Genomic DNA, 15483 nt, shown 5'->3' on the forward strand with positions numbered 1-15483 from the left:
TTCGGAATGAAATAGAGCAAACTGCTGTTTGTTGTTTCCACAAACATACCGTGAACAGATGTCACGGTGGTACTGCGCTAACGGCTCAAAAACCAACCTTTAAAATGTGTGAAAAATGATCCAGAGTTTCGAAATTCTAATTTTATATTGAACAATCAATGTAGCAGAATACCATAAAAACGTAAAATTAACAAAAAAATGTTTATTTTAGTTGCGGAAGCCCAAAACTTTTATGGTACACATATGTACCATTGTCCCTTAAAGGGTTAACAGATTTGGAGAGATCAAGGACCAACCTTGCAAGGCATACTACAAAGTTCTAAGAATTCGTGCCTAAGAGATTAATGTGGTTTTAATATAAAACGTAAGCCATCTTTTCAATATGATTTATATTAGGCTATCTTCACACTTCACAATAGCCCAGTTATTTATCTTCATACCATGATAACATGTTAGATATCTTCATAACATAAATCAGCATGATTAACATGCATGAAACTCTAGCATTAGAAATATAACTTTATCTAAACGCAAACGCAGTGTATCATCCAACCTCAAGGTTGTTTTTCGTTTGTCAAGAGGTTCTTCTTTCGATTTTTCACACCTGAAAAGAAGTTGTAACTTTGTAAAACCCTATTCCGTTCTATTAAATAACAAGGTAGCCTACTTCTTGTGTTTTCTTTTAGCTTTAAAAACAATAAGTTACAAAAATATCAATTTGTTGTCATGATTTTTGTCTGTTGTACTGTTCGCTTCTCAAATTATTTTTCATTCCAAATTTTAAAGTTTCACATAAACCGTTAACAATTTTCCATATTTTTGATATTATTCCAACTGTTTTGTGATATTTAAAACATGTAAGTAAGGTTATAATGATGATGGAAAACCCATTAACTCACTCAGCAATGATGAGGTCTAGCACTTGAGCTGGAGTTGCAAAAGATCTGTAAGTGGCTAAGAAGACAGTGAGAAAGTTTTGTTCACCGACGTCATCCGCGAAAGAACGACACAAACGGCCAACCAGAAACGAAAGCGTGGCACCTTTTATACAGCGGGACTTCTGTGTTTCCCATTGAAGCCCATCCACTTTCTATCTCAAACAAATTCATTGGTGATAGATATTTACTTTATGATCTCTTTATTTCAATCTGTAATAACCTTTTAGAACTATTGTGATGCTTTCAACCTAATTATTTTATGGAGCTATGCTTTTTATGTAAATTAAATTGCTTACAATTTTGTGTACATGACTAGTTTTTAACCAGTTTGAAAGCAAATGTATTTTTATCTAACCATTGAGTGAGACAAGAATTCACAGTTGTAAACAGCTGTTTCGGGCTTTGGTTAACCTTATCAGCACCGTGCCGTAGGCCTTCAGGCTGAGTGCCTCTGTGCATTCTCTTATGCATTCTTATTACACTCAAATTCCGAAAGCTTTGTCAACTGCAAGCAAAGAACCTGCATTGGCATGGTCAATAAAATCTAAATTTTGCTTTGCAAGTGTATTCAGTGTTGAGCTAATAGGAGAAGAAAATGTTCCATGTCATGAGTTTGCATGTAAGAAATACGACACATTCTAGAAGCTATTTCTCTTTGTAAAACAATTAAACAAAAATTTTACGAGCGTCTTCATGAATAAACTATGTTATAACACAATATAGTTTGACACAAGTTCGTAAACTTTAAATCAACTTCTGTACTAATATGTTTTCACTCAAACATACAAAAATTACGACAAAATGCAACTGGTGGAAATCATGAGCAGGAACCTCTACTATACTGCAAGCCATCATCAGATTGCTTTGGGAAACAGAATATTTCAATGCAGCAGCTGCCAAAAGTAAGTCTAAAGAAAATCTTTCCGGTTTTAGAAGTTATTTTATTATTTCTTACATTTACAACTAAAAACAAAAAACACAAACTTAACTGACATCATGAGCTGGTGAAGGATTTTTCTTTACTCGCTTCAAGGTGACAGCATAGATGACGTCATCGTGACGTTCCTCTCCCCAGTCTCGTTTGTTTTCCTAAACAAACATTTTTAGGTGAAAAGTAAAGTGAACCCCATTAATCAGGCAACATTGGAGCCAACAAACCGCTCTGATTACTCGAATTTGAAATTGGGTACCTTGAAAATTGATGGGTTAAGTAGGGCCCGTTGTGGTCGAACAAAACAAATTAAATTAAGGGCCGGCAAAAAATTCAGCTACATGTATCGTTCATTTGAATAAGTATCAAAAGGCCGGTGACTAGATTGTCGGCAAAGCAAAATTCACTTCTACAGTACAGTATACTGACCAAGCAAGGGTAAGCTGCTGTTTTTAGAGAAACATTGATAGCATGGCTGTTAAGTAGAAATAGGGGGGACAATGTTGCCATGTTCGGGATTGGTCTTCCCGACGTTGCAAATTTAGAATTTAAATTTGAGTATTTTCAGTCATATTGATGATGGGTTGCAGTTGGAGTCGTGAAGTCAAAGTAGTGTTTTTCGGAAACCATTCTAAATATTGCGGTATTGACTATTTTTGGTTCCACCGTATAAAAAAGAAAGGATATAGCCTACATTGATTGAGTTCTATTAAGGATAGGAAATACTGAAGAAAGGATATATTGATACTTCTCGTGGAGTAGCCTAAGTCTGCTTTAGACACAGCATCAAAACGTACAGTAATGTTTATAAACTTGAGTCCAGCAGTGGAAAGCATTTCATTTACTTAAAAGTTCGATTGAAAACATTCAAGTCGATATCTTGGTTTAATTTTAGATTTAAATTCCTGAAAAGTCTTACCAAAAAGTGTCTCATAATAATTTCATTGCACCAAATGTTACCACACAAAAATTAAGTCAGTATGTTACGGATGGTACCTTACAGCAAGCATTCTGTTGCATGAAAGACTTTTAGCATACCGTAGCTTTCAGAACAACAGACCTTGCCACAAATGGACACCAGAGGCGCTGTAGCTGCTCTGCGACGGAATGGTGAGCGCGGTGATGGTTTCTTATTGACGTGATTGATGATGCCATAATTTACGGTGAGGTCATCGCGGGGTTTTCCCTTTAGTTTTAGCCACCGTGATCTGATCCAATTGTAACATCTTCGTTGTTTCGAATGGTTTCGTAATGTAGGAGTTGAGATTGAGCTCTTCAAAGTGGTGGTGCTGGTTGAAACTTTTACTCCAGTCTTGCTTTTGCTGGAAGCGCGGGAGCCTCTTTTCTCTGGCAAGCTGCAATATGATCTGTCTCTGTGTGGTAACAATTCGGGTGTTGAAAGTAAGCTTGGGCGGAGAGTGTTTGACTTAATAAGGGGTAGATGAGTTGGTCGGGTGAGGTCAGATAAAATGACGTCTTTGTTGTCGTTCTCAAAGTTCACTTCTTGGCCTTCCCCGGTCAAAGGTTCAAGATTAATCAACATTTTATTTCAAACTTTATCAGAGTTGGATTTTTAAAACAAGAATCTTCATCAACAATTCAATGCAAGTGCTTCCATGTTTTTCATGCGTTACCTATTTGTTCAGACAGTATTGTCATCTACACTCTACAGTAATTCAAAATGATGATATGAATGCTGAATGTTCATTGACTGCAACTAGGCTACTATTTGCATCAAACAACTAAAAAATACCTACATTTCACAAATATTTGTTATCAATTTTGTCAAATGAAAAAGCCACATGTATGCAATAAATAGCATTTTGTTTGCACGAATTTTTTTTCATCAATAGGTCTGACAAAAAGTATCCTCTAATAGAATCCCAAAGACTTAGCGTTTCAAATTTTACCATTTGAAAATAAAATCTGCAATTTTAAGGATCAACAAAACAAACTGTCCGCCCCGATTGCTCATTGGTTAGCGTGTGACTTCTGGAACGAAGAAGCTTCAAGATCAAGCGGCGCTGGCTTGACTCTCGGAGTGTGCGCTTGAGCAACGCACGTTAAGGACTGCTCTCCATTCAGCGGCATCTAATGAATGGAATAATTCCCTGGCAACAAAACTTCAACAATCGGAAACTTCGCTTTGTCAATCTGGGTGACCGGGCTTGCGACAGTGATTCAAAGCCTCTACAAGTATGCAAAACTGCCAGGATTAAGCTCTGCAAGAAGATTCCCAATCCGAGAATAAAGATTCAATCAATCAATTAAACTCTTTACGGATATTCTAAATCTTGAAACATTTATCTTTTCTGTACTACAAACAGCACCCACAATCAATGACACCAAAACAAAATTTATATGAAGAAGAGAGTTAAGATTTAATATTTTTGCATTAGGATACCGGTGCTTGCGATTTGAGGCAACATCGGCATTAACTAGCAAATTAACCTTTGACAAAGCTGATCAAAACGAGTGTTTTTTGTCAAAACGAAGTCAATACATAAATGTGCGTTCAAAAGAAATTAAGGCTTTCTCAAGTTTTTATTGCACAACAAACAAATTTTAGGCTAAGTTACAACACTGCAGCTCACCATTTCTTCTAGCCTACTTCTCCTTTGATCTCAATTCAAACACAAACCGTGCTACGGACAGTAAATGATAAATTGGCCTCATTTTATAGATAGTAGTAGAGGTTTTATAAGAAGGCTTCATAAGAAGAAAAAGAAGAAGGCTTTTTTCACTATATTTGGTAAATATAACCTCTGTTTATAAAAATTAGGCAAATTTGTTGTTTTTTGTCCGAATTGTAGGCCAAATTTGGCAACCTTGCTGGTGAGTAGGTCATGGTAAAAAAAGAGGTAAACACAAAAAGGCAGAATAAACTATACCACAATTGACATCTTTCTAATATTTTAGCCATATAACGGGTGCGTGACGCCTTTTCCAAATGAGTTTGTCACTGTGTGTACGGTAATGATAAAATCAGTCATGTTATTTCAGTAAGTTTTGATGTGCAACACTGCAAAAGGTTTGAGCAATTTACAGGCTTACCGTTCAATATCGCTGGCAGATAACCTGCTTCTGCTGCTTGAAACTCTATCATATTGTTGGTCTGTACTCAAAGGTACATAGGCTACCTTTACAAAAGCACTAATTGAAAAGGACACAACAAGTTTTGATATTTGACTTCCTAGTTAGGTGCGTCAATGATGCTTCATTCAATTCATTACTCGACCTAATGGGGTGGCACCAAGCTCTCAAATCAGTGTTTATCCATAGATGATGTCACCAGGCGTAGGCCTATAGTTGGGAGTAATGGCCATAAACCGGAACAATTCCAAACTAGTTGTGAACTTTGCTGTTATGCAACATATCGAAAGCTCGTAGAAAACGCATATTACTGTATTCACCCACAAGGAGAGTGCAGACGGTACAGACAACATTTCTCTTTCTGATTTCTTATTTATGACAATGGAAAATGCCTACACTTTTCAAAAATTATTTGATTGCGGTAGAATTTAGATGAAGATTTGGAAAGTTTACAACACAGATCATTACCAGAAAAAATATTTATTCACGGAATAATGAAACAGTCATTCCAAAAACTTAATTCTGGCAGTTTGGTGAAAATTTTTGTTGAAAATGATTCGGAAGGTAACACTAGCCTACTGTTAAAAGGTTTGCTCACGTTTCTACGTAAAACTTTTCACGCTTCCTCAGCTCATCACATTTAACCATCCAATGAATGAGGCTTTTGCCATGAGCTTAAAAACTAAAGCTTGATGAACTGTGTTTCTGCGGTTTATTATGATAATGAAATTACATTTTAGTGTTAAGCTCATTTTCCTTTAATTACCGTAGGCTACCGTAAGTGAAATTTTATTTATTTAACTGACAAATTCGAACCAGTCCCATCAATAAAACACTAGCTCTTCGTCCAATCTTAAAAGTATAAATACAAAATTAATCAGTCTACAATAACTCAAAACAAAATCTTCTTAACTTTAAATAAAATTAGCTAGGCTGACTTTTAATATGCAGAATAACAAATTGTTCATTTTTTAGGGTTCTTACTTAAAACTGACCTTTTTTTGTTAAAGAAAATTTTGTATATAGACTGCATCAAAATTCTTCTCGTCTCAAATTTCTCAAATCATCCCTCATCTCTTCATCGGATGACAACAATTCGTTTTTTACGTTGCTGAGCATTGATATGAAGCGCAATTTAATATTTTGCATGGTAAGGATGTAGTAATAACTTTGTGTTATTACAAAAGTTCAATAACTTAAGTATTTTGCTGGAAATCATCTTTTTGAATGAATTCTTGGACAAAGCCTAAATTTAACGCCTGGTTCTTGTGAATTTATCTCACAATTGAAAGCAGTAGCACAATGGTAGGCACGCAGCTGGGACAGGTTGTCTTTTCTCTCAGTCCTTCCATTTCCTTGTTGGTAATTGTACGTCCAACTATTTTTATGTTTTTTCACTCTGCACTAAGATTTAACAGCGAAGAGCTTATAGTGACGCAAAGTATGGCATACACCGCCTACTCAATGATTAATTTCAGCTGATTGCAATGCAATAGTAGCTCGCTAAAGGTTTTAAGTAAAGGTCATTTTTTCAGAACAAACTGCAATACAATTTCTGTAAAAAAGTTACTTTTGTCAATCATAATACTCACATAAAACTCAACAACAACAACACGGCATTTCAGCAAGCAAATAGCCGGCATTTCAGCAGGCAAATAGCCGGCATTTCAGCAGGAAAAAAATTGACATTTCAGCAAGCAAATAGCCGGCATTTCAGCAGGCAAATAGCCGGTATTTCAGCAGGCAAATAGTCGGAATTTCAGCAGGCAAATAGCAAGCAAACTCATACAAGCGAACGCTATTCATATTGAGAAAATACAAGTTGCCTGATACTTGGCATCTGAATAACAATCATCAGGAGAACATTTTTGAACAACTTAGATGCATTTCATGCAACAAAGTCTTGACTTTTGGGTAAAAACTGTTCTTACATCAATAAAATATTAGCAACTTTTGAAACCTATTCTCGGAGTAAGATTTTTTTTGTTGCGTCATTAGTTATGCCTGCACGACAAAGCGTCTATCATACTGCGTCACTTTTTTTACTTCGACGTAGCCTACTTTCACTGCGTTGCAGAACAGCAAAAAACAATCAGTATGATGTTAAAGCTTTGATAATAATAAAGTAGCTTAATTAGAACTGGAATCGGATCTATACCTATTTAAACCCTCACTCACTCTGTAGTGGTCAACTGAGCTTGCAAACTTTGCAAATCGATCTGCTTCTAATTAAATCGAGCCGTTAATTCTGTTGTGAGTTGAAACCTGCCAATTGGAATGTAACGAGATGTACTCATTTAATTGAAATCTGTTTCCGGAAAAACAATTGGCCACAATTTCAGATTGGCTTCGGGTTGTGATTAGCTTCAACGCAGGCTTCCCTAATAACGAGATTAGTGATCACACATTATACATTTTTCAATCAAATTTTTCTGTTGTTTAAACGATTTTAATGCTTTAAAATGTCACCTTGAGCAACACCAAGTAATGACACAAGAAATATACACATGACAAACGCTACACCCCTCCTGCCTTTCTAACTTCTCTTTTTTTTCTCTTTAGTTTGAAAATGTCAGTCACTGATGAACTGAAAGATCTATGCGTAGGCCTACTAGCAATTTATTTTCTAAAATAGCCTAACTTACATTGGTCTATCCATGGCCTGTCTTATTCACAATAGCTTGGTAGTTTTCAAACTGTGACTTACGTTTTTTTCCCTCTCTAAATATAATAGATTATGATACGCTTTTACTGTTTTAATTATTTCAATCATTACTTGATGTCACAAATGTATTTTGATCGTAACACCCATATATCGAATTCTAATTTAATTAGTGTTAACGTGAAGAAAAAACCTTTTGCTGCTTTTACGGTTACATTGCTACATTTATGCGGCTTTTGACATGGATGCCACAGTTAAAGGTGTTGTGCACGAGCTCAGCCATAACAAGATTAGTTTGGGAACCACTGAACTATCAGTTTATGTATTTGGTTTCACTGGTTGCACACCAAAAGCCATTAACTGGTAACGCTTGGCTTCCTAGCCTTCCCGTCCACTTAATCCAAATCTTCAACCACCGGGCGTAAGCCTGGATACGACGACGACGAATACAACACTTGCAATAATAATACACACAATCCAATTACTTTAAATCAATTGAAGACTTGCAATTGCATTGGTTTCACGACTTCTCAAGCTTTGTAAAAGATACTATGGCTATCCAACATTTGCGTTACACTACGCTTAATATTAACAATACAACTTTTTGTACTTTTATTCGTAATTTTATATTTTCTCCCACCTTACAAACTGACTTATTAAGATCTTAAATCCAACACATAAAAATTTTACCACTTGCATATTTTAACATGGATTCATGCACAAATCAAATGCACTATCATGATGTTTTGCAGGAAAAACTTTAGCAATTATCATGTAATTGGAGGTAACAGAAGCCAACAAAAATATCCTTACATCACGTTGTTTGCTTCCCTTCCCTTGATAATCTCAAGATATCATCACGAATTGCTCATAGCATGTCACAACACTGTCTGTTAACTTCAACGCCAATGCTCATAATCCTGCTCATGAGTAGCTGTATTAAGTGGTTGAATTACACCAGAGTGTAGCCTACTATTCTTAACTAACATCTTGCAACATAGTCTACTTGTTAAATGCATGAAACGTTTATTCTTTATCTGAGCTATCTTTAAAATTTGTTTAATTAAAAATTAAAACGCATGAAGAAGTAGACTTTTATAATTAGTTTCAAGCATTTCTAAATTCAGTAGAATACAAATCTTATATGTTGATAATATTTTAATGGAAAAGATATAAATGTAAAATAATCTCAAATCGGGCGAAGAGATAAAACAAATGAAATGAGTAAGAACAAACCGAAACTCGTTGACGCTCAAGTCAGTTCAGTTCTTGAAGTATTGTCATGCATTCCCGCCCACAAACACTTGGGGATGTGTCATATGCTGAGCTACAGTTGACTGTGTGTGATACATTCTACACCCTTCTCTTCCAGTATTACATTGCATCATCTTTTATTTTCATTCGATATTTCCAACACTGGGTTAAATTCTAAAGCAAGGAACTCTGGACATCACTTTAAGCGTAGTTTGAAAAGTTCACAAAGAACCACTTTAAGTTCAAATCAAACCTGTAATATCTGCCCCTTACATAAATATATACATCTCTTACGTTGCAGCATTTCATGTATTTTTTTAACTGCCACGGCCCATTGACAAATATAGAGACCTTCATCTTAACTAACTGTAGTTCCAACGGTCTGTACTGCTTTTCTTGACAAAGTTGTGCCAAATTTTACGTGGCTCATATTTGACGTCTCTAGTAATACCTCGAATGCTCCCACAAGTAGGCTACAATTACAAACGCTTTTATCAACTTCACGTTAATGTTTATCTTAATGTTGAATATCAAATCCATGTGTTCAGCTCAGCTGACATTCCCCAAAGCGATATTTCAACGTGCTAAAGCATCTCTGACGTAAACGTTGACCGTCATATGGCCTTAGGCCCCAGGAACAACCATAACTCAAAGCCACTTTCCTGCTAAAAAGTTTTTCAAAACAAACACTGTTTTCGAGATTAAACATCAAAAGTATTGCAACAATAAAAAAGCCTTGTCATGTATCGATGTTACCATAGCGATCTACAGTGTATGATTGTGACTTTCATGGCTGTAAGGCAAATGGATCACAATTGATAAAACTATATTTTTGCAAAAGTGTATTTAAGTTACAAACAATACAGTTTTGTTTTTTTAAATACATTCCTGTAAAAAACAAGAACGTTTCAGCACTATCATTTCGAGAACCTTCTTAGCTTCGGATGCCATTACGCATTCAGAGTCAACTGTATAAATTGACGTCTTTTATTACAGAATTTGTCGTATGTTTTCGATAATCCATGACTCAACAAACGAGGATATAGATCATTGTGTACACATTAGATGTGAGTTACAATGTTGTGAGAAAAAGCATTAAGCCCACGTTGTATATTGCAATAATAGAAACGTAATAATCTAGTCAGCGATGTTAATGCATGGTATTTTTAGATTGTCTAACTCAGGGGTGGGGAACCTTTTTAGTATTGCGGGCCACATAAAATGAGAAATAACACAGGCGGGCCACTAAAAATTTCGAAATTTTATTTACAGATAAAAAATGCATTAACTAATATTAACTATTAATTATTAACAATAACATTAATAATAAATAATATTAACGATTAACAATAACTAGTCACCTTGTGACGGTCACATTGTGACGTACAGATTGTGACAAAAGCTACACACTGTTGTTACAAATGGCCTTCTATGATGGATTAACTAGTCATAGAAGGCCATTCACAATATACCGAGAAGGCAGAGCCTACTCTTTTTTGAGCTGTTTCAATATATTTTGGGTAAAGAAATTTTGACACGGGCCACATGGAACAGTCACGCGGGCCGCATTCGGCCCGCGGGCGGCAGGTTCCCCACCCCTGGTCTAACTAAACTGACTTGTTTCGTATGATTGCGCTAAACTTTTCCGTCGATCTAAGACTTAATTTACACTTATCTGCATGATACAGAGCAGGACTTCTCACATATTCTAGCAATATTTTAATTTATGAGAAGTTTCTTGGCTGATCATGTATTTATTCAACTATTTTTGATTTCCACCTTTACAATACCAGTCCTCTGCGGCTCGTTCGAACTTTGCACATCATGCTTTGGCTTTTTACTAACTTTCAAACTGTTTTGAGTCAGATCTCTGTTGACAAAGTTCAATGAGCTCATTTGCAGCAGAGGTGAGAATTCGATCAATACTTTCATCCAAATGCAAACTCAAGTTCGCAAAGTATATCCCCAGGCCACATCATTACAGGCTTTTTGTAAATATGATTTTGGCGATTTAGACATCGATTCAACTTTATGTTCAGCAAAATATTCTTGACTAGTCTCCGAATTTTAAGCTTGTGCATTGTGCAACTTTCACATGAAGTTTCAGTCTTTATCCTTGATCACGGCATTTATAGTCGGCAGCAGATCAGTTTTAGTAGATCTAAAGTTTTTCTGTATAAAATTAACACTCGCACAGACCAGTTGCTTCCACGCTTGAGTTCAGGGATCTTTGTTTTGAGATTTTCAAATTTAAGTTTGCTAAAAAAAAAGACTAACTTCTTGTTTAAGCTCAAGGTGTCAGTTCTGTATTTCAACCAAAGCTGATTCTAATCATAAATGAAGCAATTCAATGTTTTCTGCATGTGGATCAGTAAGCACAGATGTATATCACCAAGAGAACCAGAAGAGGAGCGGATCAAGCAAGTAGCCTTAGGGGGGGGGGGATTTTAACAAAACGTTATGATGTGTACTGTGTAGGTCTACTTTAATCTGACCTTAAAGATACTTTACTTCATGAATAAAGCTAATTTTCTGTGTTTTAGTGAGAGTGATCGCTCCATTCGCCAGCCCTTTGGATCTGGCACTGGACTAGAAGCCTGAAGATCTTGATTTAAGATGTTGCCGATTCCCTGAGCGATTGCGTTGAGATTTATCACAATCTTTTCAAATATGAGTCGACAAAGAAAGGTAGCTACATCAATACATAAAAATAGCAGCAAAAAGGACTGGTAGCACCGAACAACTTGCAGTTTTCAAGATGCTGCCTATCATCACGCTTCTGTCGTTAGAACTTCAGTAACTTTAACTTTTGTTGTGAGACTGTTGTTACAGAATACTATGTTACATAACCGAACTTGAAGTATTTGATGTTTGTGTTCTCTGTTAAAACTACCAACAGAGGTTGGATTTACTTTGTGCGCATGCGACTGCGCTCTCTGTCTGGTTCTGATATTAATAAGTATTTTTAAACACTGCTACCTCTCCAAAAATAAGTAAGAGTCTCTTGGAGCAACCATAATATATAAGGCACCCCAGTCTGAAAATCAGTCAATTTTTACTGATTGGTTTGTTGTGACTGATTTGTTGACGTGGAAGTGAGTGGTTTGTTTTCTATTATAGAACCATACAAACTTACTCTCACTGTTCTACTGTGATTGAATTTAATAAAACCAAACTTTTATTGACTCAGATACTTTGTTCTTGATAAGTAATCTTCCATTTACATTCATGCTACGTTGTTGAATGTTGTTTATCATATTATATTTTTGGAAGAGTCGTTTCCAGCACTCATGTAATCCTCCAGAGACAAGAAATTGACAATGAAAATGAATCACAGCGACAGCTGCTGGGAATTGGAAATAAGTTTCATTGTGTTAACCATGCAGCGAACGAGTAAAGGCTTGCAGAATAACACAATGGAATTTTTTTCAATGATTTGATGGTAATAAACTATAAGACTGTCCTCTCATGTTTTACGATATTACTTAAATTTATCAGATATCCCGCTCAATGGATGCAGTTGACCCCAAACTAACGAGGATAAAGATTTTATCATTGCAGAAAGTCATAAAATAACCTTTATCCTTAAAGTCTGCATGTCGCAACAGAGCAACCCAGCTAGCAAAGTATTTCTTTTTCAAATTGATTTAAACGTCGGCTGAAGTAAAATCAAAGTAGGCTACAGTAGACAAGGCAGATTTTGCTAAGTGGTGCACCTGATTTTGAACTTACTTTAAAACTTCACGAAAACAACTTCAGCTGACAACTAAAAAACGAAAAACGATTAAAACTTTGAGGTGACGGAAAGACGATAATGTCTTAAATACGTTTGTAAATATTTGGTTTGTCACAATGTTTTTGAAAACAGCAACTTTATTAATGACTTATGCTTGGAATGTCACTGACAGTTTTTTCTTGCATTCAAGTTTTTAACATAGAAAAGTTTCAAGTGCATGAATTGCATATTGTGAAAATTTAATTGATGATTACCCCCTACCACATTCTCCCAGGACTGATTAAAAATATATCTAAGCGTAAATTACTGTAGTAAAAGTAGTAGTAAAATTACTGTAACTTGGACATGATTGGAGGGGCACGTGCCTCTCAGACGCTACTCCACATAGGGTGAGTATAATACTTGGTGCTCGCAATCAACGATAAAAACATAGAATTATACACATGCTACAACAAAAGACTTTTCGTGTTTAAAGTATGTTTTTATTTCTGCCATGTAATCTTATCAAGTAACGCCAAGCATGTAGCCTACCTCTTATACTTGATGAAGCATTGACTTCATACCGCTCTAGCGCCATCTTGAAACACAAAGATACAGCAGAACTTTTGTTGTTTGTCGTTGTTGCATTTATTTGAGTTTGTTGGAGTTTGTTGCATTTTATTTTGTTGCTGTAGAAGCGAATTTATCCATCACATTGTGTGTGATTGCTTTTCACACATTCAATTTGTAAGAAGCTAGAGCCGAGGAAAGGTCATATTTTGAACCAAAAGAAGGAGCAACACAAGTGGCAAATTTTTTAATCAGTTTGGCGAAAACTGAGAGAGAGTGTGTGTGAGTGAGATAAAGAGTGAGATTTTATATTTCTCTGGCAACACTGGTTAAGCTTAATTAATTTTACTCAAACCTAGGTTTGGTTAACCGATACGTCACAAATACGTTACTTGACTCAAAGTAATTGTCATGCCAAATCACGTCAGTCATTGTCCGCCAAAGAGCAGGGTGCAGAAGAATTTATTTTAATATAAAAGTTCTCAAGTTTTACGTTGAATCAATAAAAAAACACGTATAAACAGCAGAAAAGCGCTAATCGGTTTAATGCCTTTAGTCTAGTCTAATAGGCGTGTTCCAATTGTTTATCGCAGATACGCGATTGAATTTCCTGTGAAGCAGTAACCCAAGTGTTTCCTTTTAAAATTTTGGAAAAGTTTTTAAAGTAGCTGAAAAAAATTTAATTTTCTTTTGCGCAATTTGTTGAAGCTTTTAAGTTTTAGACAAATGATTGTTTGCTCAAAAAAAAAAATGATTTTTTTGAAATTTGTTTGTATTTTGTGAAGGAAAACTTATTTTTAAAGTAAAAAAAAGCGCAAAAAGAAGCTACTCGCATTGTTATTGATTACTCATAAGTAGCCCAACTAAACACAAAAATTCGTTATTTTTACATTGCTTCAATGTCTGACGTTGAATCAATGTAAAAGCGACAGATTTTGCTGTCTGTGATTGTGTTGTCTTCGCAAACAAATTCAACATTAAAGTCAATAATGACAAGCTATTAGATGATTTTTAGAAGTGATTGAAACACGAAGTGACCGTTTTCGCTGACATTAACAGCTGCTTGTTGTTCTGATACTGTATTTTTCAATAATGAAGCAAGCAAAAGAAACTATTTTAATCGTGTAACAACTCAAAAAATACCGACTAAAATATGGAAAACATCACACTACAAAACAATAAACACACCAAACCATGCATTACAAGGCTACATACAACAGTTGACCTAATATTTGACTAAGCTTATGCTTTGGTACAAAAGCAGTAGGCCTACTTGCATCAAACGTGTGGTCAGCTGATCACTTTGTCTATACAATATTTTTATCCTTGGATCAAACTGCTTGTGATACTCGTTGTGGCGATTGCATCTTACACACAACCAGGGCCGTTCAGAGAATAATTTGGGCCCAATACCAATGAGACCTACGGGTCTCAAATCAAGACGTTTCTAAAAAAAGCACTATACCCCAAGAATATTCGGTGGTTTCTTCAAGGTCCTGGACTTCATGAAAATGCTAGGGGCTTCTAATGTCATCCCAGGCCAAGACCAAGGTCCAAAAGTAGTACCCCTGTCTACAGTACTGGCTGTACGCCACACCACATTGTAAAGCCGAGATCTTCATAACAAACTTAACAATCTTGTGAAAAAGCCTTGTGGCCCTCGATTCGTCGCCACGTGTTACAGACACCCCTCTTTTTCATAGCAAAACGCTAAATCGTTTTAGTTGGTAATTTTAAAAGACAGCCAAATGACGTTTAGAATATTTATGGAAAGAACAAAAACAACTTATGAGACAGTGTCGAAAAACGTTTGAATTTTTTTTCAATTTTTAAGATTTTTTTTGGCAAAAAGCAAACAAGCTAATGATAGAGCATAAAGCTAGGCTACATTTACTTTTTACATGTTGGCTGTATGGCTGTACTTGTACAGCCCCGTCAGTATCTTGAAGCTACATTTTTGTTAAAACCATTTCACTTTAAACTAAAAATATGATACAATCTACTTACGATTGAGTTGTCTTGTGATGCTAAATCTCCATTTTTCAGTGAGGTAGAAAGAGACGACGTCATCACCATGACGCAAGTAGTAGTTGGTGATATTTAAATAGTTAGTTAGTCATGTCTTTTGTTCTATTGGGTTGAAAAAATCCATTGATTTTTTATAAATTTTCTGTAACAAATCAAATGAATGAAACCAAATTTTAATCCAGGAAAAAATGGTGTAATATCAAAGCTTGCTTAATTTGATTTCTTGTCACTTCCAGCTGTTCTAAATAAAATAGCTCGAAAATATTTCAAAAGTACGAACATATTTCGCACA

The 15483-nt window shown here is 35.6% G+C and overlaps 1 protein-coding gene across 1 annotated transcript in view; it reads right to left on the bottom strand.

Annotated features, from left to right (window-relative positions):
* LOC145771094 (ral guanine nucleotide dissociation stimulator-like 1) overlaps positions 1–15238 on the bottom strand; it is a 30136-nt gene extending 14898 nt beyond the window's left edge. The window contains exons 1-4 of the mRNA XM_082582837.1: positions 15171–15238; positions 1932–2027; positions 900–1090; positions 554–604 (exon numbers count right to left, since the gene is read on the bottom strand). Coding sequence (XP_082438963.1) covers positions 554–604; positions 900–1090; positions 1932–2027; positions 15171–15233 — 401 coding nt within the window. The 5' untranslated portion in view covers positions 15234–15238. The remainder of the gene's footprint in view (positions 1–553; positions 605–899; positions 1091–1931; positions 2028–15170) is intronic.
* Positions 15239–15483: the final 245 nt, after the last annotated feature.

Source organism: Aplidium turbinatum, chromosome 1 (assembly GCF_918807975.1).
Source record: "Aplidium turbinatum chromosome 1, kaAplTurb1.1, whole genome shotgun sequence".
Taxonomy (NCBI): domain Eukaryota; kingdom Metazoa; phylum Chordata; class Ascidiacea; order Aplousobranchia; family Polyclinidae; genus Aplidium; species Aplidium turbinatum.